At 40.7% G+C, this 22,915-nt stretch overlaps 1 protein-coding gene across 2 annotated transcripts in view; it reads right to left on the reverse strand.

Moving 5' to 3' along the window:
• The window catches only part of GRM3 (glutamate metabotropic receptor 3), a 47,668-nt gene that overhangs the window by 10,159 nt on the left and 14,594 nt on the right, over positions 1 to 22,915 (reverse strand). Inside the window, exon 3 of one of the 2 annotated variants that reach the window (XM_026091213.1) lies at positions 3,588 to 4,654. The exons of the other annotated variant lie outside the window; for it this stretch is intronic. Coding sequence (XP_025946998.1) covers positions 3,588 to 4,654 — 1,067 coding nt within the window. The remainder of the gene's footprint in view (positions 1 to 3,587; positions 4,655 to 22,915) is intronic. 2 annotated transcript variants of the gene reach the window in all.

Consider the following 22,915-nt stretch of genomic DNA (forward strand, 5'->3'; position numbering starts at 1 on the left):
GGCTATGATCTCATTTGGATCACAAATGTGGTGGGATAGCTCACATGACTGTAGTGCTACCATGGATGGATACAGGCTCTTTAGGAAGGACAGGTCAGGATGGTGAGGAGGGGGAGTCACCCTTTATGTGAGAACAGCAGGAAGGCATGGAGCTCTGCCTTGGGGAGGATGATGAGCCAGCTAACTCATGGATCAGGATTAGCAGGCAGACCAGCATGGGCAAACTTTGTGGTGGGTGTTTGCTACAGACCACCTGACTGAGAAGAAGTAGATGGGGCCTTCTTCAAACAATTGGAAGAAGCCTCATGTTCACAGGCCCTAGTCTTCATGGGGACCTTTAACTACCCTGATTTCTGCTGAAGGAAAAACAGAGCAGGGCACAAACAGTGCAGGAGGTTTCTGGAGAACATTGACAATGACTTCCTGACACAGGTGACCAAGGAGATGGAAAGGAGAGGGACTTTGGCTGGACCTCATACTTACAAATAAGGAAGAACTGGTTGGGGGTGGAAAGGTTGGGGGTGGCCATGACTGCAGCAACCAGGAGATGGTGGAGTTCAGGATACTGAAAGGAGGGAACATGGCAAAAAACAGGATCACAACCCTGGACTTGGGGAGAGCAGACTTTGGCCTACTCAGGAATCTGGAAAAATCCCATAGGATATGGATCTGGAGAGAAGTACAGGAAGGCTGGTTGATTTTCAAGGATCACCTCCTCCAAGGAGTCAAGCAAAGGTGGCAGGAGGCCTACATGGATGAAAGATGCTCCTAGTGGTGTCCCCCCCAGAGGGGAGGATATTGGGGCCAATACTGTTTGTTAATGATCTGGATGATAGGATAGAGCGCACCCTTGGCAAGTTTACAGGTGATACAAAACTGGGAGGAGTGGCTGACACACCAGAGGGTGCTGCCATTCAGAGGGACCTTGACAGGCTGGAGAAAAGGGCAAACGGGAATTTCATACAGTTCAAACAAAGGGGAATGCCAAGTCCTGCACCTTGGGAGAAATAACCCCATGCACCAGTACAGGCTGGGGCAGACTGCTGGAAAGCAGCTCTGCAGAGAAGGACCTGGGGGTCCTGATGGACAACAAGTTGACCATGAACCAGAAATGTGCTCTTGTGGCAAAGAAAGCTGATGGTATCTGGGTCTGCATTAGGCAGAGCGTTGCCAGCAGGTTGAGGGAGGTGATCCTCCCCCTCTACTCAGCCCTGATGAGGCCATATCTGGAGTGTGGGGTCCAGTGCTGGGATCCCCTGTACAAGAGAGACATGGGCATACTGGAGCAAGTCCAGTGAAGGCCATAAAGACAATTAAGGGACTGGAGCATCCCTCATATGAGGAGAGGATGAGAGAGCTGGGACTGTTCAGCCTGGAGAAGAGAAGGCTCAGGGGATCTTAAAAATGTTTATAAATATATGATTGGGCAGGTAATGGAGATGAAGCCAGACTCTTCTTAATGGTGCCCAGTGACAGGACAAGAGGCAATGGGCAAAATACAAGAAATTTCATTTAAAAATAAGAACTTTTTTTTTTACTGTACGGGTGTACTAGAGGCAAAACCTCACAATAAACACTTCCAAGAGTAGAGAAGGTTATAATTAACTAGGTTTGTTTTTGGTGGGTGAACCTGTAAGATATACACTGATGTATCATCTCAACATTTCTAACATGCATTTTGGCATCTTTCATAGAGAATCCATACAAAGACATTTCCATATCAATATTGGTAGGGATGAATGCTATGTTTTACTGCCTCCCCTCCCCTGCCCAACTACTGCATTTCCCAAGAGCTCTCACTGTCTTTTCAGAAAGGTGAGTCCTAAACTGTTTTTGTACTTAATGATAAAATCTCGAGCCAGGCAAATTTACTTTTTTTTCACTGACACTTATGTTAATAAGATGTTTTTTTGCTATTGAGGCCACCAGCATTAGTATCCACTAGGATGGCACAGATTGGTTCATAGTCAACTTGTGACACTGAATTAAAGTCCATTAAATCTGTGCTTTTCAAAGGAATCCCGGAAGTGGGATATCTAGAATGGGATTTTCGAAAAGCTTCTGAACACAGGACAAGTCATGAAAGTATCAGAAAAGGGATTAAACTCATTTTCTGTCAACTCAAAATGACTCGAGTTGCTACCTTATGCACTTCAGAAGCTTTCATTTAAATTCAATTAAAGGAACTTCTGAAAATCCCACTTACAGAAGATAAGACTGAAAAATGCTTCTTGAGCAATCAAGTCATACCCCTCTTGGCCATCAGTGGCTGTGCAACCCACTTGTGACTGTCTGCACTGATGTTATCAGTGCAGGCCTCCTCCTGTGTCTATCTTCATGATTACTTTGAGTGCCAGGAACTTTTCACCTGTGCCTACCTTAAACTTTTCCTTCATTAGCTTCAAGCCATTACTCGCCATCCTAACTTCTCCTGAGACTGAGTAATTCCTTTCTCTCTTTTTTTCTTGCCTTGAAATTATTTATAGTCTGTGACCACGTCTCCCTGGCTTTACTCTTGTCTGGACTAAATATATTTAGCTCTTTTACTGTCACTCTCTGTGTCTTACTGTGTCGTTTGTTATCCATCCCTGCTTTCTTGAGGTTCTCAGTACCTTTCCTAGGCTGAGAAAAATAGTGCTAAACATAGTATTCCAGGGTGGTCACATCAAAAGTACATTAAGTGACATTATCAGCTCCCCAGTTTTACGTACTATTTCATGCACATACTATAATACTGGCCCTAGGTTAGTCTGCTACATTTATTCTGGGCAGGGAGGTGACAATTCAGTACAAACTGCTGTAAGGGACAATGTTAACAGTCACTTCTCACATCAAAATGATTGTGATATTTCCAGTGGAGCAGATTATAATTTTTTTCTGAGACAATCTTTTCCATCCAAAATACAATTTTATTGAACCTGAAGCTTTGCAACAGTATGCTAGAACTTAAACAATTTAACTGGTTTTGTTTGAAGCATGCTGGTGAAGGCTGACTGATTTTTTTTTTGCTCAGTTACAGATGTATTTTATCTCATACAAAGTGAAGAAAGAATAAGAGTTGTATATTAAAGCATAACATTTGCTGGGAATTCTTTTTTTAAGAACTGTTTTAGAGCAAATTTTGAAATTCTTTCCTATTATTTTTTTTATTTGGAATAAAGTACTGTTTGAATGGGAGGTTCTTTTGCTGAAGGGGACTAGTTGTTTCAGTTTTTCATTTAAGGCCTGCCTCCACCAAATAACTCATAATGACTCATAATTCATGATCTACTAGCTTTTTCTGTTAGAATTTGGACTTCACATACTGATGTACCAATATGAATATTTCATCCATGTGATCTGCCTCTATCACAATTAAACCTACTATATAGCACTAATCCCCTCCACCTCTAACTATACATGCACAGCTCAAAATGAGGCCATTTTAGAAGCAAAGTGAAATTTTGGCAATATGCTTAGATGAGCATTAACTTTGAAATAGTTTGTTTGCAAAGGATACAGGGGACCAAAGAAGCTTTTAGAAAATGATGACAGGGTTCTCTGCAGCGATGCACACAGTTTATGGAAACACATATTCAAAGACTTACTCTGTAGTCACTGGATGTCACATAAAATATAGGGAGAAAGGCCAGCCAAATGATGCACGTTGTGTACATTGTGAAACCGATAAACTTGGCTTCGTTGAAGTTCTCTGGGCATTTCCTTGTTTTGAAGGCATATACAGTGCATAAGACTACGAGGATTACATCATATGTTAAGGAGATTAACATACTGGAATCTTTGACATTGCATTTCAATATGACAGTCTCTCTCTTCTCGGGAAGAGTGTACCTCCTGGTGCCGGGGGACTCCAAGATAAGCCACACAGACACCACCACAATCTGTACCAAAATGAGACTCAGGCAGATGAAGACCTGAGAGCTGGGGCTGATGAACTTAGGCCTTTGAGCACCGTTCTTTACACCATCAAATATTCTGGCTATGCAGTTTGTTTTTGTCAGGAGGGCAGAGTAGCAGACAGCAAAGGAACTTCCTAGTCCCAGACGGCGCAGGGTGCAGATAGCTGGTGAGGGCTTGGCTATGAAGAAGAAGGTCATGCTGTAAGACAGGAAGACCCCGAAGAGCAATATGTAGCACAGTTCACGGCCAGAGGCTTTGACCAGGGGGGTGTTGTTGTGCTTGATAAACACTCCAATGACCATAAAAGTACAAATAAAGCCCAGACATGCAATGGTAACAGGACCTATTGCCCAAGCATCTTCCCACTTGATATAATCTTCTGGTAGGTCGTAACAGCCAGTCAGGTCAGCTGTGGGCCATTTTCCAGGCCCGCAGTCTGCACAGGTAAATTCATCAGCCAGGTACTCATAGGTTTCACAAGGAATACAGATCCAACAGCAGACGTCTCCTGGTTGCATATTCTTCATCTCGTTAGGAGCGCAGGGGTCACTACACTGGGAAACGGGGACAGAGCTTCTGGACCAGTGGATAGAGTCTACTTCTAGTGACAAGGTTTCTGCCCAGTGACCAACCTTCACGTAGGAGTATCTGCCTCCAGTGTACTGGAAATTGAACACGTTGTATCGGCCTATCCCGTCTCCATAGGCATCAAATTTGACCATGCTGTCTGCAGCATTGGGAGGATTGAATGGAGCTGTGAAAAACAGAAACAGAACATTATTATCAAAACAGCAGATGATTTTTTTCTTCCCTTTAGGAAGCACAGCCACTTGACAGCTTCTACAATCCAGTTCATGGGCCAAGAGGTAAGCTGAGAGGTCTGGTTCTAACTCAACAATTTTTGAAATGTTTTTGTCTTGTTTGAACTTGGAAGAAGAAAAGAACTTAAACAGCAGAACTCCACTTCACTTCATGAGAAACATTTGGAAGTGTGGAAAGTTATCTTAGAGTACCTCCTTCCTTATTTTTACCCTGCATACACAGGAATTCTTCCATTATCTCCCCCCTGTATGTGCAATCACAACCTGTCACATTTTCGCTTGAAAGAAAGAGGTCTGGTTACAAATAAGACTCAGTGCTATTCGGTGAAATTCAGCTATCATATTATAAGGAATTTTAAATGGTCAGATCCATAAACATGAGTATGAGGCTAACAGTCTGGAATGAAGCTGAAAAGAGGATTCATTCAGAGCATGACGGAGAAGTAACTATGAAGTCCTTAACAATTTCTGACTATGTCTTTTTAACTTCTTTCTGTGTTCTAAAAAGTTAAGCATACATTCTACTTTGCTTCAATTTTTATCAGTTTTATCAGTTTTGACATTTCCTGTCTTGTTTCAGCTTCCCAGCATGTGCTGCTTTGGTCCTATGTCTTATTTGGAGAATAGATGAAAAAAACACAGCCTGGATCTGTGACCTTGTATGGGAAATCAATATTGTAACACTTTCAACTGTTAAGCTCTGGACAGTTTTTGTTTTTCCCCCAGCTGAAGTTCATGCAGGGAGTGAAGAATTATTAAAAATGTAGGAGGAAATTGCATTTACCATGTGATTTATTGGCTGTTTGCTGTAGCATCAAAGGTGAACAGCTTTGTAGGCAGGAAGCAAAAGTTTTTATTGTTTGTTTTGGTTTTTTTTGCCACTGATGAGCAGTAAAGGTGATTTCGTTCCCTGTGTCTTTGGTTAAAGGAGTGATTCCACTGTCGTTGCTGGAATAAATCTTTTTCCCCACACCTGTGCCCATTCTGTGCTTTAGCATCGGCAGTGCCTTATAAGGATGTAATAACTTCCTCCACTTCAACCTCCAGATACTTTGGATTTCTTGCAGTGGATTTATTTAACATCTACAAAGTACTGAGGCCAAATTCTCTCACCTTTATTCCTGCAGAGCGTTACCTTACTTTGCAGTACTCCCACTAATGTCAGTAAAAGGAACAGTGATTTTTGGCACAGAAACACTGATTGAAGGGGTGATGTACAACCTGCACCTCCTCAGGAGCTGGACTTGGAGGTGCATTTCTTCCTCTGCTTTCTTCTTACCTTAGGGCAAGGTAGGAAGATAATTTTCGGCTTACCAACTGGTTTTGAGCCAAGACTCTGCCTGTTTTTATCTCTGCCCTTTGCTGCACTTACCCCCCTCACCTGTGTCCAATACAGTGGTAGACAGCCCTGGTTTGTGGGATTACAAACAAGGTCTGGGTAATCCAGGAATGCGTAAGGGGATTAATTTTCTCTCTTCTTCTTGACTATTGGCATCTTGTCCAGCAAGTCTAGGCCACAGTCTAGCCCAACAAGACCTTTCAGTGAACAAAACCTAAAGGCAGCATAATATTCCCCCAAAAGGTCAATCCTCTTGGAAATAACGCACTTGAAATTAAGCAAGTAGATAAATGCAAAATATAGGTCAACAAGAAAGAATATTAAGCAGCTTCCCTTCTCTCCCACCTCTTTCTAACACACAGACATGCAAGCTCTCTCAGCCAGAAGCAGCATTAAAATGAAATCATAATGCAGCACTTAACAGCTCTTCAATAATGTGTTGTCATTGACACTGTCTTATTTCATTATTCATAACACTTATATAGATTGTAGAAGCTGTTAACACAGCAGCTCTGTTTTAAGAGCCAATTTATTCACTTCAGTGTTATACAGGCCACGTCCTGAGCTGTGCTGAGAACCTGTGACTTCTACTGGGACCAGTGGAGCTACAGGTACACAAGACAAATTGCAAACTAGTTGCATGGCTTAATCGTCTGCCATGTGTGTAGCTTCAAGTGCATGATTACCCTGCACTGCTTGGGTACTGCAGATGAAACCTGTTTATGTACTTGATATGTAAGGGGCAGAAATATTAGCACTTTGCAGGCCTGAATTCCCTGTGTAACATGGATACTAGCTTCTTAGTTCTGATAGAATATTTATCATTTAAACGGGACAAAGTATTTGCCTGGGACTTCACAGGTAGATCCAGAAGGCAAAGCAGGTAATTCCGTATATTTAGCTTGAAGCTCATGAGTATGTTACCTTCCAGGAGGTCGTTCCCACACTACACATGTGAAGAAAAGATTTTTGCAGGACAGCTTGTTTTAAGCCAACCACAGCTTGTATAGACTGTAAGACAGCTAGAAACATTCATTTTCAGTCGCTACTGATAGAGGAAAATAAACCACACTCCTTTTGATGGGAAGGATGAAGTCATTTAACCAAACAGTGATGTATTAAACTATAGTATGGTGAGCCAAAGAATACAAATGAGCCTGCTGGGTGGCAGCAATTGATATACCTACTGATTACATATAAAATCACTAAGGTATTTTAACTGGTATTTATCAATGTATTCCATATCATGTAGCACTGCTTCCAGAAAGTCCTGTTTCCAGAAAGGATGATCTAATAATAAGATACCTATAGGCAATAATGCAATATGCAATAATGCAATAATGCATAAGAAAATGAGACTTTATTTTCTAGAGTGAAAAGAATAATTTTTGCATAATGGCAGATGATTTTCCCAGAGATGAAATGTCAGGCCATGTTACAAATCACTCAGTGAGAAATTTTTCATACTTTAATTTTGTGAGTAAACCTAAAATCTTTAAAACAGGTGCTTCTGGTGGATCTTTTTCAGAGTTCTCACTAAGCTGTTTTGAATGTGTTCCTTGGGAGGTAAGAAACACGGCTCTCTGGGTATATCTGTGCTGTTAGCTAAGAGACTATCCAAATGACAAGACAAACTTTGTCTCCTTTGAGCAGTGTCTGAATCCCCTCCTCTCCATGCACTTCATGAATTGGATTATCCTTATGCAAAGCAGCTATCGAGGAGAAATTATGTTGAAGAAGTTGTCTAGGAAAAGAAAGGATAATTAAAAGTGATTTAAAGATAAACCAGACAGGCTTTGTGCTCAAGCTTGCAGCAGTTTAGCAATGAAGATACAACACTAGTGATTTTTATCAGAATAGAAGAAACACTCAGGTACTCAAAATGCAAAAGGCAAAAACCTATGGAGCCATCATGCAGACAGCCCACCTCTATCACCTAATGGAAGAAATCCTATCAGAGGAAAATGATGCCATTGTAGAAGTGGAGGACAAATTCCTTCAGGTTCAAGCAGCAGGGGAAAGGGTTTACAGCTTTGTGACTATTTCAGTAGTAGATATTGATCAGAACATAAAATGGCTTTTCATAGTTTCTGTACAGTGAATTATGTCATTTTGTTTCCCTCTTCCTACAGTGGGATCATCTTATCTAACAATGACTAGCAATAACTTGCTCATATAAAGCTATTATGTTTTTGCATATATGCTGTTAAAAGCAGGTGAGTTGCTTTCAAGGTGTTATCAAGGCTATAGCAAAGGCAATTTAGAAACCTTTATTATATTTGGTGTCAGTGATGTACAGGTCTTGGTGGTGTATAAGAATTCAGAAAGAAAGTCCTGAAAAGGGTATTTTTTTTAAGAGGTGGTATGGGAAATCTTTTTGAAATGCTTTAGATTCCACACATTGGGTCAGTTAGATGAAAAATATTTCAGAATCTTTTAACCAGAGATGAGCAGACAATGAAAGCAAAGCAGTTTTAATCCTTCATTAAGCTTGAGGAAACTGTTAAGAGACAGGGCAGCCTAGGAAAAGCAGATGACCCTCATCTTAACCAGCCTGGAATCAGATATAGTTTTGTTTGCCAGCAATGTCTTTGGGCCAGGACGGATATTTTGCATACAGAGTCTCACATATGTCTGGCAGAGAACTGAATACATAAATGCTGTCTTATAGAAAATAACATCTGTAACGCTTCCTGGTAGGAATACTGACAGGTGTGCCTACATTTGAGAACAGTCTTCATATCAAATAGAGCACACATCTGCTCCGTGCTTGCAGAATGTGTCCTTTCAAAACAAGGTGGAGATCAGAGGCACAGCTCACTAGCTAGGAGGCAACTCATTAATAACAAGGCTTGACAAAAGCTCTGCAGTTTTTCAGCTCTATAGTTTCCAAAGCTGTAGGATTTCATGTGGCTCAGAAAGAAATATAAAAAGGAATATTTTGTGCACCAAGGGCACCTACTTCAACAGCTTGTTGGTCCCAAAGACTTTCAGCCAGTAGATTATAAGGAGATCATGGGGACTAAAAAGGAGTGCAAGGTGAAGAGACAACAGACTGGAGTTTCTGAAAAGTTGAGTAAAACCTCTTTAGTCTCACTAGATGGTGCTGCAAAAACTCTGAACTTCTGATTTAGGAATGAAAAACAAGACATTTGTTTATGCAATGGAAAAATATAGTTTTTTTTTTTTTAATGCTCCCTACTTCTTCCTGTTACATATTCCAGGCAATGCCTTGTTAAAGCAGTGTAAAGCAGAGCCTTGATAATAATATAACAACAGGATACAGTGTGTTTGTCCATGGGGCTCATCTGTGTGCATGATGCCTCATCTTGAAAAGTATCATAAAGGACCCTGGGAAATCATATATCTTTTCATTTTAATTTATTTTTAGCTAGATATTGTTTGCTGAGGTCAAAGTGACTTATTTCTGCTTAGCTGAACATTCAGACTAAATGATGGAGCCCTGATTCACCCACCCTTGTTTCTATCTCAGCATAACGCAGCTGGTTTCACACCTGATTGGCATGAGGGACACTGAAGTTTGGTGACTTGAAAATTAGAATAAGGAATGCTCAGACTGGAATTTCATTAGGTTGTACCTCTCCACAATTAATAAATAATGAATGGGCTTAAAATATCAATTTTCACAGAGTCAAATAGTCACTTACAACCTCTGCACCATTTCTGGATGTGTTTGTATTATTGGCAGTATTGCTTCTTCTCATTCAAAAAATATGTGCAAACCTGTGAATGCCTTATCCCTAGGGACAGCTTTACTTGGGAACAGCTTAGCCAGAGTATGATGGAGATTTCTGGCAAATACAAATGTGCAGAAAGACGAGCAGTGTAAGACCACTTTGCGAGAGAGGTGCGGGGTCACAGCTGAATACCGCTACCCTTGATTAGTCTTACATAAATGTAATTTTCCTGTCTAAGTATATTAGATTTCCCATTCAGCTCCTATTTTAAGAAATTTAATGAATTAACAATGGGATTTCCAATTTATTAAAGGGTTTGCATTTCAAGATATGGAAGGCAGAAAGCATGTAAATGTTTTATAATCATTATATTTTTTCTTAAACACACAAAACATATCCCTTGAAGTTAGGAGAATCTCTTGAAGTCTTTAGGTTAAAGTTGTACTAATCCTACTATAAAAGAAATCAAACATATGAAAAAGCATCTAACATCCATTAAAAAAAAAACCTCCTTGGTTGATAATTGATATCAATCAATTGTGAGATTCCAACATAGCAATGCCTTTGGACTGATATCAGTCTTTTAATTTAAGATTATTCACTTTGGGAAATGACTGGCACAAGAGGCAAAATGCATGCAAGGTAATTTATACCCGCAATCAACTTGTAATTACAAAGGAAATTAAACCATGACTTTAAATCGCCTAACTCCTCCCTCAGGCCAACTAGTTATTTTGTAAACATAAGCAAGGGGAACCCAATCCCATTATGAAGAATTATGGCCATTGCTAGGGTGACAACACAAAAGCTCAAGAGCTGGAACTATACGTTCTGGGCTGGCCTTTAACAACTCATGAAATGCTCTGGTGTCAGAAAAAACTGAGTTTCCTGGCAATGTTATCTGTCAGCTGCTGAAGATTAATACTGCTTTCAGAGCTCTAGATTTTGGCTTGGTCTTTCTGCCAGTACCTGGGTTAAGAGTTTCCTCTGCAGCCGGTCTGGACTTCTGGGTGAAGGTCAGTCTCATTTAACTTTTGCATTGAGAACTGATGGGGAGGAAAGCCTTGACTTATCCCGCTCTTCTCAAGGCATCCAGGGATGCAGCTGAAGGAATTTGAAGCTGCATTTTAATTCTGCATTAGTTATGCATGGGAAACAGCTAGAATATTTCAGTGTCTTTGGACTAAGTAAGTTATATCAGTTATATCACAGTGGCACGATTCTTTCTCATTTCGGAGGCACCATCCCACGATGTGTTAATTCCACCCCTCAGATTGCATATTGTAGTTGATTGCTAGGGAAGTGTTGAATATCCAACAATATTTTTGGTCCCTATTCATCAGTCTGAAGGAAATATGAATAGATTAAGAGATTAAGATTTTGAAGGAAGTTGCTTAAAACATTCTCTCCTCTGTGGGGACTTTAGAGTTGTTTCCAGAGAGCGCTCTGAATAATTTAGTTAGATGGTTTGTCCTTAGAGATCAGAACCAAATGAACTTTGAAATACACTCACTGGCTTTTTATTTCCTACATGACTTGATATGAAGACACTCCCAAATCAGGTGGACTGATATAATTTAATAGATTTAATTCCTTATAAAGCAGTACTATTATTTAGTAGTAGTAATACTGTAGCTGTGATAGTCTAAGATTCAAAAAATTTCAAGCTTGTAAGAAAGGCAGTAATTTTTTATTAAACCAGCCTATAGATGGAAGAAGGGAGAAAGCTTTCAGGCACAAGGTCATTTCATTAGGTCATCGGAGAAACTGCTCAATAAACTTGACCTTCAATTATTTTGAAGGAACTGCTCTGCTTGGAGTTCAGTATATTGTGTTTTTATTTCCTGCTGGAAACACAATTTCACTTGGCAAACAACCTCATTACTATCCATTTGCAGAGTGATTTTTGAGACGTCTCTGTTAGTTTCTTTAGAAAAATATAGTTTAGAAACACAAGGCCTGATGAAGATGCAAGGCAAGCTATGAAAAAGAGACATTATGCCAAAACCTTCTCTATGTTTTCTAGGTATGTGGGCAGTCTAATGAAAGGTATTGCCTCTTCCTACAAATTTCATGACTTTATACTATTATTTTTGGTAAGAAGCTATGGAAAACTCTCAACAATCACCCTAAAAATTGTTAATAATGATGCAATTTGCAAAATGAAATTGTATTTCCACTAAGAATATAAAATCATGAGGCTTGAAGTTCTAAGGAGAGAATCCTTAGAAACTCTTATTTATTGAACCTTTTGTGGGGAAAAAAAAAAAGGGATTATAGAATGCTTCAGCATTGGAATAAAGAAACAATGCTGTGGTGAAATACATGTAGCAACCTTCAGGCTCACAGAGTAGACATGGACATGGACATGTTGTGCAGCTCAGTGACAGTATTTGGCACATCTGACATAATGTTGGTGGAAGAGAAAGAAATGTAAATGTATCACACATCCCACAGTATAAGATTCTGAAGAGGATCAGTTTATTTTCTGAATATAAGATGCGTGAGAAAAAAAGTGGCCTAGATTAATTTAACCTAAGCTTAATTAGGGTGTCCACAGTGTCATTTTCTTACACAGCTTCTCTAGTCAGTAGAGAAAAATAGGCACCTCCAAAGACAGGCCCTGGTTAAGCTGAATTGCCGTCAGGAAGGTGGCTATCTTCCTCCATCAATAACTCTGCACTTACTAGGCTATGAGGTGAAGCATCTCAAAGAGGAGATGAAAGTTGGCTGGGTTGAATTTTGGCTATCAAACTAATGCTTTTGGTAAAACCCACTGCTCAACTCCCTTGGTAAAGCTTTGAGTCTGTGCTGTCTTTTTCCTCATTTCCATGTAAATACACAACAGCTAGAAACGTACATCTAAAAATGACAGGTTAAGCCAGTATTCAGTGACATATATCTGATAAATGATGAAATGCTGAGTCAACCAATGTGGAAGTGAAGGTGGGCTATTTGCACCAGTGAATTGCAGTAAAAAGACAGTGAGATAAAGGGCAACGACACCTGGCTTTTAAAGTTATTCATGCATATCATACACCAGCTGCAAAGGTGGTACATCACTTCTCCCAGTGTCATTAGTGTTCACTGGCATCTATTATCCTACAACATGCAAATTGCATGTCCTATTAATACTTGCAAATTCTGCTCTCTAGAAAAAAAGATAAAAGCTGAGAGCACAGAATTGTTTTTGCTAATGTTTTGCTCCACTGAATCCGTTCAGCAAAGCAAGAGCAATCACTGGACCTCAGGGAAAAGGTGAAAAGAAAATGTTGATTTATTTGCCTGTTTAATGGTGGAAGCAGAGATACATTGATAGGCTTAGACTGATAAACTGTTTTAGAGATCTAAAAAAGGACACTAAGAGCACAGCGTCGAAGCCTCACCTGACTTCAGATACGTTATTTCCTGAAGAACCTCTAAGATGATTTTTTTATTCTTCAACTACTGGACCATCAACTAGACATTATTTTTTCAAACTGAAGTGCAAATTTAATAAAGGAAGTTTAACAAACTTTCTCAGTACATTTCCCACTAGCAGCTTCATGCAATGTCTCCTTTGCACTGTCTGATGGAGGAGGAATTCTCCTCCCTGCCCTGGCCCAGCATGTCCATCTTGGCTGCTGAGCTGGTGTCAAGATCTTGGAGCAGTGATCAGCTGCTCCAGCCACCTGGGCCATAGAGGGATGCCATGGGAAAAATTCTGCTTTCAGGGACACTACAGGTGAAATTCATTTGGTGCTGTATCTTTCATTCTTAAGAGCTTGAGGGATGTGTGATGTATAGTTATTTGTGTCAAAGGAACTTAGCAACACTGTCTTGTAAGGGACCGCATGAGCGCAACCTTCTGCTGTTACAGGCAACTATGCAATTGCTGCTTAGACTGGGAAAGTCCAACGAACCTGCCCCGTACATTTCTACATGTGATCAAACATCTTCTGATGTTCTGTAACAAATTTAAGACCTACTGTAAAAGACAAAGCCACAGATAAAATGCTCCCACAGGAAGACAGCAGGAGAGTTCTGCAGCAGAAGTCTGGAAAGTACAAGCAGAGGAAGATGCTTGAGGCCCCAAAGGTATGAAAACACATATAAACAGTCAGTTACTGATCACTAAAGGAATTCAGCCTTGGCAGCTGGGCAGGATGGTTTTTAGGGCATAACAGAGAGAAAAAAGAACATATATACAGCACATGCAAAATATCCCATTTATGGAGAAAAGACAAAGGAGATATCAAGAAGACATAAAAGCCAGTCATAGCTTCTACAAGAACAGGAACAAAGGAGAACAGAGAGGAGTTGCTTAAGGACTGTCCCCTGGTTAAGGATGCTGCAAATCATCAGTACTGTTGTACAAACACCAGGAGGTTCTCCCTCCCCTTTGGTAGACAGCTGCTTTTTGATCTTTTGTTCACCACATTTTGCTAATGCAAATTCACCAATCTTATGTCAAGTAATATCTTTTACTATATAACTGGATTAAGTATATTAGAACTTTAAAGAACAGTAAGTGAGTGCTTGTTTAGAAAGTGAATGTCTCTCAGCCTTTTAAAGTATTTTTAAATTTCTTCTGTAGGAAAAGTGCTAGATACATATGTGCCATTAGACCAGAAGAAATGAGAGGATGATTCATTTATTGGCAGGTGGAAAGATGGGCTTGTAACAAGAAAAGCAAAACTGTAGGAAATGGAATGTGGATGCAAGACTGAGGGGGCTGGGGCTTTCAGTGTGTGAGGTACAATAACCTACACTTAACATTTATCAAGTATTTGTAACCACAGTTCACATCAATGCGTTTGGCTCTGTGCTGCTCTTCCTACGCACTAAGGAGTCAGTGAGTTTTGGTCTGTAGGCCCTGCAAGCCAACTTAATGATCTTGGCATGCTTTATGTGCCTCAGGTTTAAGGATTTTTATTTGCAGATATCCTTCTGGCTTAGCGCTGAATCCTTTTGCATTCCAGTAGTGAGCAGGTGAATTGCTGTTGACTTCCTCTAAGTTATTATTGCTTTCAAGGTTTAGATTCCTCTTGACTTTGCTCCATGGCTAGAGCAAGAGGTGAGAAAGCAAATCAAAGTATTGCTCCTATGCCTGAGTCATGCTACAGCTAGCATTTTGAGAACATTTTTGGTACAAGATTTTCTGTTCCTGATTTCCATGTGTGTCAGTGTGTGTGCCTTTCCCCCCTGCCTTGAAGAATTTTAGTATTCTTTGTATGCGCTGGTTATATCCTCACATAAAATATGATTTCATGGCAGGAAGAAGGAAACACAAGGAAATGACTCACCCAGATAACAGCAATGAAATATCTTTTTACATTATTTTCTGTATCCTGCTAACAAAATAGCCATAAATATTGCAGTGATGCCAAAGTAGACATTCTCTGAAATGCTTTTAGAGGTGTTTAGAAATGCGGATCTAAGAAAGGAGGAAATGAAAGATAGCCACCCTTCAACACATTTCTCTGCCAGGTCCATCCAGTTTGCAGTTGATGGGAATTGTGTGGAAGGTCAGTTTGTGAAGAGTGCTCACACATAAATGGAGTTTCTGCTCCATAAATGTGCAGAGCTGTTTGCTTTTCGAATTTGATTTCAAAAGGTAACTGTAATCTATTGTTATGAGCTATCTCTGAGCGATTTCTTTGATAAAAATACTCAGAAATATTTGCATGAATAAGAAGGGCAAATTTCTGATTGGATCTGCAAATCCTTTCAGTCACTCCTCAGAAACTTCTGCCCTGAGGACTTCTTTTCATTCATGATACCATTTACATAAAGGGAAAGACTGAATGTTTATGACAAATGTGTGTTTAGCGCAGAGATTTACACAAGGACTGTTCTGGGATTGGGTTAAGTTCCTTTCTCACTTTGAATGATTCAGTCCTTTAGATAGAGAAGAGAGACACTATTGTATCACTGAACTGATCCTTCATATACTGGGAGTCAGAAATGCTTGGGGACAAGCTTGAAGGGAATAATTCGGGCTTTGCGCAAAGCTGAAATAGAATCATGTACTTCCCACTCACATGCTCCCCATTCGCCCCATAGGTTATCTGAACTGTAGTTCAACAAGTACAGCACAGCTGGTGGCTTTGCATGGAAGTGTGCTATGTGGAAGTGACGTGGGATCCAGACCAAGAACCAGGTCTAGGTTGCACAGACCTTCAGGTCTGGAGACCACTCTGGTAGACCACATGAAGGAGCACATGTGAAGATGCTAGCTCAGGTCCCAAAAGCAACATGGCTATTTTAATGTAGCACCGGGCTGGCCATGGTGGCTGAAGATTAGTGTCACACTAATGTGGCTATACTGATTTGGCACAAGAACTGGTTTAGTCAGTGTTAACCTGGAAATATCTTTGCACTGTACTCTACTGTGTGAGGCAAACATGTCTTCCAGGAAAGAAGTGAAATTTAAGATATTGCATGTATTATCATGTAACTGTAAAGATACTTTTCTGCAGAACCATGCTCATAATTCTGCCTTTCTAGGATAATTATTAACTGCCAACAAAAATAATGGTTTGTTAAATTATTCATGGAGCATTTAGTTATCCTTGAAATTAGACATCTGCATTTGTGACTTCCTCTGTCGCCTATTGAAAAGACCATTTTTTCTGGGACACCCTCAAAGTCCTTGAAATTCAGGTATTTTACACATGGATGATACTTTAAAAGAAAAATTCCTTTTCCTAGTGTATCCTTTTCCCAGTCCCTACGCGATCTCCTCCTCATGTCATTGTCCTCATCTTTATTCATACTGTCACTGTCATGCTCTGAGATCAGACCCTGCCACTTTCATCCCCTAAAATGGCACCTCACCATACTAATGAAACTAACTGAGACTGCCTCTCAAAGTACTACCTCTTTCCATAGGAGGTAACCAAGCAGAATCTGGTCCTTCTGTTGTCTTTTCAGACCCAAATTAGGTATTAAAATGCAAGGAATAGGAATCCTGAACCCAACTCTTTTCTCGCCTGATATCATGTCCTTTCAGGTCACAAGAAAAAAGCAGCAGACCTGGCATCATTTTAGCTATGTGTGGATGTCACACACATGTAAATCTGTATGAAGAATAACAATCTATTCCCATGATATGTCCTGAGTTCTCACCTTGCTATGGAGGCAGGGGGATCAGAAAAGCAAGGGTGCACAGTCAGAGGGTGAAAAGGCTGTATGAGTTTTCCTACTCCTCTGAGCACCTTGCCTGTGCAGGGCCTTGGTGTTTCGAATTCAAAGACATTTGCCAGGGAAACAAAAGACGAAATAATAACTATTATAAAACAACCAGCAGGCAAACAGAAAGTCTGTGATTTAGAGGAATTAAGTTACCGAGCCTTCTGTCTCTCAAATATGTGATCTGAAAGAAAATCATTGCTCAGGTTTTCAGTCACGTATTGCTCCATAAATACAGAGGGTCTAATCCCATCCTCATTTACCCACCCACATGGGCACTATGTAATCTAGAGCTTTGTATTATGCTTAAAGGTTACTTTATTAATATGACCAAGGCAAACTAACTATAAGTTACATACAAGGCAGGGGCTATCTAAATTTGTGTTCTGTTTCAGTTTTTTGTTAGCTCAGCTGAAATGGTGGGTTGTATAAATATTCAAGTGGAGGAAACTGAGATTGAGTGCTATTTGCTATTTCAGGGACTTCAAAGCTCATTCACCTAAACATGCTGCTATAATGAGGTTGGGGTCATTGCTGGATCGTGGTTTCTGCAGACTTTCCAGGAACGGCACCTAGCTGGGTGCAGGCCAAAAGCAACATACTTGCTCCCACTTCCTGAGAACGATGAGGAAAAGTTGTTGCTGGTCTGTGACTTGCTAATGCTGGATTTACCATCTTCATATATACGGGAGGTCAGCGGCTGTGCCAGACAAGCGAGTGCTGGCAGCACACGGGTTGGCTGGGAAGCAGTGAACCAGCGCACCACTGCAGGCTCCACCACTCCAGCCTATCTAAGGAGGTAAGAAAACCTCTGCTCCTGTTCACTCAGGCCAATTAATGTTAATTAGTGTACTAGATGAAAGCATGAAAAGCTGCTTTTTATGATGGTCTCAGGTTAGATAACAGACACCGTTTACAGGTAGGTCACTGACCTGCTATCATGGCAAGAGAAATTTTAGTGAAGGAGTTTTGGGAAGTTGTGGCCTAGAGATGAAGAGGTCTGCCTGTGGCTTCCTGCCCATTAGTTATCCAGCTCGGACACCGCAGTGCATGAGACAAAATGCATCCAGAATGCAGATAGTGTGGCTGCAGACACAGTTGATTAGTATCAGATTATTTGCCAGTGACACCTCAAATGTAAAGTATCAGATGAACAGGTTCTATAGTAAAATGTTTAAATTTTATCTATTAAAAAAATTAATCTATAAAGCCCTGAGCAACCTGGTCCAATCTCATAGCTGACACTACTTTGACCAGGAGGTTGGACTAGAGACCTCCTGAGGTCCCTTCCAACCTGATTTATCCCATGACTTTATGATTCTATATATTGTGATGCTATATTATGCATATATACATATATATGTGTAAATATATGTGTATATAAACAAACGCAAATATAAATACATCATACAAATACAAATAAAACACACACACGCGCACACACACACACACACACACACATATTAAAAGCTTCAGCAAGGGCTAAGCAGAGACGTCTGCCCAGGTACCTCTTTGAGGGTCATATTTGCCCAAAGAAGAGGGACTGCAGATCCACAGCAGCAGCTACAGGTGGAAAGAGGCAGTTGGAGGAAAGAGAAAGAAGAGGAGGTCATCAGGAAAATCATGCTGTCAAAATCTCACTACAGCTCTGTGTGTGTGTACTGACATACCTATAACATAGAGAGAAATAAGGGAAAATATGTTGCATGTTTAACTGTTCCTCTGCTCTGAAATAGCAAGTCTCAGCTGTGCTTTCAGAGACTTTTCCTTAGCTGCTTTCAGGGGTTTAAACACATTTGTGGTCCCAAGAAGAAGGCAATAATTTTTCTTTTAAATCCTAGACATCTTTTTCATGTATACTTTTAATGAATATCTTGGGCAATTCACTCTATATTTGCCTTGGTTTTAATAGTCACAAATCCATCATGAATTATACTTTTGAAACTTTTGTGATTAACAAGGTATTGGCTGCCTTCTGCCCTTGAAAAATTTACCTTCAGCTGAAAGTGATGTCTGGGTTTATTTTACAAAAAAGAATCACAAGGAAGTCCAGAAACACCCTGAGTACTCAAGTACCAGACGCTAAGGGGGTCCAGCTTGGCATTTAGGAGTTCATTGGGTGAGATGATGGGGTTGTGGGGCTGTCTGCTACAGAGTCTGGGACATGAGCTCCAGCATTTGCCTGCACTCCTACCGATGGGTACTCCTCGCTGTAAATTTACACCTGGCCTTTCATGTTTCTGCATCCGTAATTCTCCTTGTAATACAGGTTGCATCACTTTCTAGGTCTATGCTCCATGCAAACCTGGTAGGACAATGAGTATTTTGCCCGACATGAGCAAGGACTGATGATACAGGCTTTTCTGTGGGGTAGAAGACATGGATTTTTGAATAAAATATAGAGAGGGACTTGATGGTAACTCTTGTAGCTGTGGTACAAAGAGGAAGAAAGGGGTAGGACAAGACACTGAGTGCTATAAATGTATGTGTTGCCTAAAATTGTTAATGATTTATTTTCCAGGGTTGCTACTTTCACTAGAAGGATGATGAAAATTGAATGGTGGTTCACTGCTGTCCTTCCTCACCACTGGCTAGCTTTGAGCCCAACGCCCTGGCGAAGCAGCTATGCCGGGGGATGACTGGTAGTAGCAGGAGCCATACAGGACCTTTCCTAAGGGCCTGGCACCTCCCTCACTCTGCCCATGCGAGCGCTCAGTGTCTTGGCATGTGTCTAATGTTGTGGGGCTTGCAATAACAACTGTGAGTGAAGGTAACGTTGCTCTTCTGTTTCATCCTGCCTGCTTAAAAAAGCTAAAATGTGGCTAAACCTAGTGAAATTCCTTGGATAGAAGGGGGCTTGAGTTAGCAGAGCTGGTCCATGCACCAGCCCCTCCAAGCGAGGGAAGCCCCTGGGTATGAGGAGCACTGCCTCACGACGGAGCCAGCCCAGGATTCACAGTCCTGAGAGCCCCTTCCACTGCCGCCCTCTGCCAAGCAGAGGCTGGGCACCAGCGACAAGTAGGTTTATCCGGGACTCTCACCCATGGAGCCCTCTGCTTTTGTTCAGACCTTCTCTGTTGTGCTGTTAATACAAGCTAACGGCCTCTTGAATCAGCAGCTCTTCATCAGCAGAAGAGCTTCACACGTCAGAACATGAAGTTCTGCACTTGTGCTCTCAGGAGGGAGCACAGCACGTGGGAAGATCAAGAAGACGAGCCAGCCTCTGTCTTTGCCTAAGTCCAAATAGGAGCTGAGATGGTGCGAGTGTGTTTGTCTATAAACTGGGCTTTGCGTTTTCAGATCCCGCTGCTGGAAGTGGGAACCAGGCAAAGACAACTCTTCTCTCCCTCACTGAAAGATTCAGGATAGCACGACATTTTTCATACAGGACTTACGGATTTGAAAGAAAAATATGTTCTCAAAGTATCTCACAAAGAATACAGAACAAATGGCCACCCTGCCTTCTTGCCACATTGCAGTTCTATGTGGTTATTTCAATTTAATGAAAAAGGAGAAATAAGTGGGAACCCAGAGATGTTCACGAAATACCTGCCACAGAGCATGTCAGCAGCATGTCATGAGAGAGCAGAAATCCTGGCCAGTCCTCTACTCTATCCATACTATTACCTGGTCCCTGACTAATTTCCTGCAGATTGCTTTATTGCAGTGCCTGGGAGTCTAACATCAGGCTTTTAGCTGAATGACAAGTGAGAATCGCAGTTGCTCTAAGCTCCATCTGTAGCCAATGGAAAGAGATGCAGGGGCAAATTGCATCTCAGGTGGGCTGAATCACCCTCTGAAAATACTGACCCCCTCCATTAATGATAATTGGACACTAAGTAAAAGTAATTAAAGTGCCTAGGGTAGATGTCTGAAATTGCACAGTCACACACCAGTGATATAATTGCACGCTGTCATTTACACAAGCTGTTTTGTTTGCAATGCACCGTCACACAGCCCTGGAAGCCGGGAGAATACATTCAGGGCCATTTGTTAGATTTTTTACATGGCAAGTCACAAAGTGATACCTGCTGCGGGTTTATGCATGCAGGACTCATCTGTCTGTACTGCTGGCTTTCACCACAGGTGGCATTTCTTAAGCAGTTATTTATGTATGTGCAAACATGGTTACCATGTTCTGTTTCTTGCCTGATTGCTTTTGGTGGGCATGGAGCCTTAACCATACTAAAGAAGTGAGAGATTCACAGTCTGCCTTGGCTGCAGTGTGCCTGGTGGGCTGGTAACCTCCATGTCGTCCTCTCTGCGCTGGGATATGTTTTCAGATGTGGGGCTGGAAATATGAGAGTATCATTGATCAAACAGCCTGTGCAGCTGGGTCCTGAAATTGTGTTAACAACACACCCAGAGACTTTCTTCAACCAGAAAAGAGCTAAGACAGCTTCTTCATCCCATAGAAACCAGTGACAAGTCTGTGGTTTAAAATTTCACACCTTACTAAAAGGAAGAAGTCTTGGGAGATTTGATGACTCTCTGACTACATAACACTCACTTGTCTGATTTTGAAAATCAAGGACATAAAAAACATGGATACACACTATAATGGGAGAACTGATATAAAAGAAACAGGAGATGAGCAAATCATGCTGTAAGCATAATTCACCGCTAGTAATAATACCTGTGGAACAAGGCCATCAATGGAAGAGAACGAGCCAGTGTTTTTATAATATTTTAAACTGGAAATGACAATTAACTGAAAATAAAGCTCAAGTTTGAGATTCAAAGATTTTCATGTTGATTTTAAAACAAACCTATTTGATTCCAAAGAAGAAACTTCTGTTTCCAAACTTGTAAAATGAGAGTCTTTGAAATGTTTTCTTCTTGAAATGACTTCTCATTCATAAAAATAAAAGATGTTTAAGTCCAAATTAAAATGAATTTTTCTGATCATATCTAAATGATTTTTTTTCTGGAGTTACAGTCAAAGGAAATGGAGGATATTTTGACTTTATGTATAAATGCTCAGGGGAAAAATACTTGGGAGCTTAAAAAACTGCATGATGGAAAAAAGTTTAGCAATTATGTAGTGGAACCAATATTGTATAGTGATAGACTGAAACTGTACTTTATTAATAGTGTATGCATTTAAACTTATAAAAATACCTGTCATATAAAGTTTCAAAATAATTGAAGATTAAGCTACTGAACTGCTTACTCATTTGGGTATGATGTTACTGTCCTGAAGTGGCAGAATTGCTGAGAGATGTTGCACAGCACTGTCATCATTTGCTTGTGATAAATCTGCCAGGATCCCAGTCCTGTAAAGTACTATGCTCCTAAATCCCCTTGATTTCAACAATTTCAAGACTTTCAAGTATCTTTAGGGATAAATGTAAATAAACAAGAAAATATTTTCTATGTACTAAATGCTGTTGAAGGGGAAGAGAAATGGTGATTATTCCTTATTTTCCATTAGATCTAAAGCTTGAAATGTTGACTCATTCTTTCTTGTGCTGTTGCCTGTGACATGTGAAATTAACAAATAAATAAAATGTGATCATCCATGTCATATGCTATAAATGCATTTGTATATGTCATGGTACATGAGTACTCTTACTGATACAGCAATATTTAGGAGGAGACCAAACAACACAAGTGTATCATGTTCCTTGGGCCAGGCACCTTGCTTCAGCTGCATGGCATGCAACATAAATAAGGGTTTTGAAGGATCTCAACTTCCAGCACCTCTCACTGAGAGTATTATTTCTCTTTACGACTGCATCTATTTTACCAGGGCTTGTCCAAGCTTCTGGGTCCTCCCAAATCACAACCCAAGGGATGGGGTAAGATGCAGGAAGTGACCATGTCCACATGTCCCTCCTTGATTTCCATGGAAAAGAAATTCAGGCTAGTGGGCAGGCCAGCAGGAAGCCCTGATGTGCTCTAACCAAGTCAGCTAGAGGGATACTGGGAGACCGGGGTCCTGGGGAGCACAGCAGCTCGCTGTGGGAGGCCTGTCTAGGGGT

The sequence above is a fragment of the Apteryx rowi genome, unplaced genomic scaffold, assembly GCF_003343035.1.
Source record: "Apteryx rowi isolate R43461 unplaced genomic scaffold, aptRow1 scaffold_9, whole genome shotgun sequence".
In the NCBI taxonomy this organism is placed as follows: Eukaryota; Metazoa; Chordata; class Aves; order Apterygiformes; family Apterygidae; genus Apteryx; species Apteryx rowi.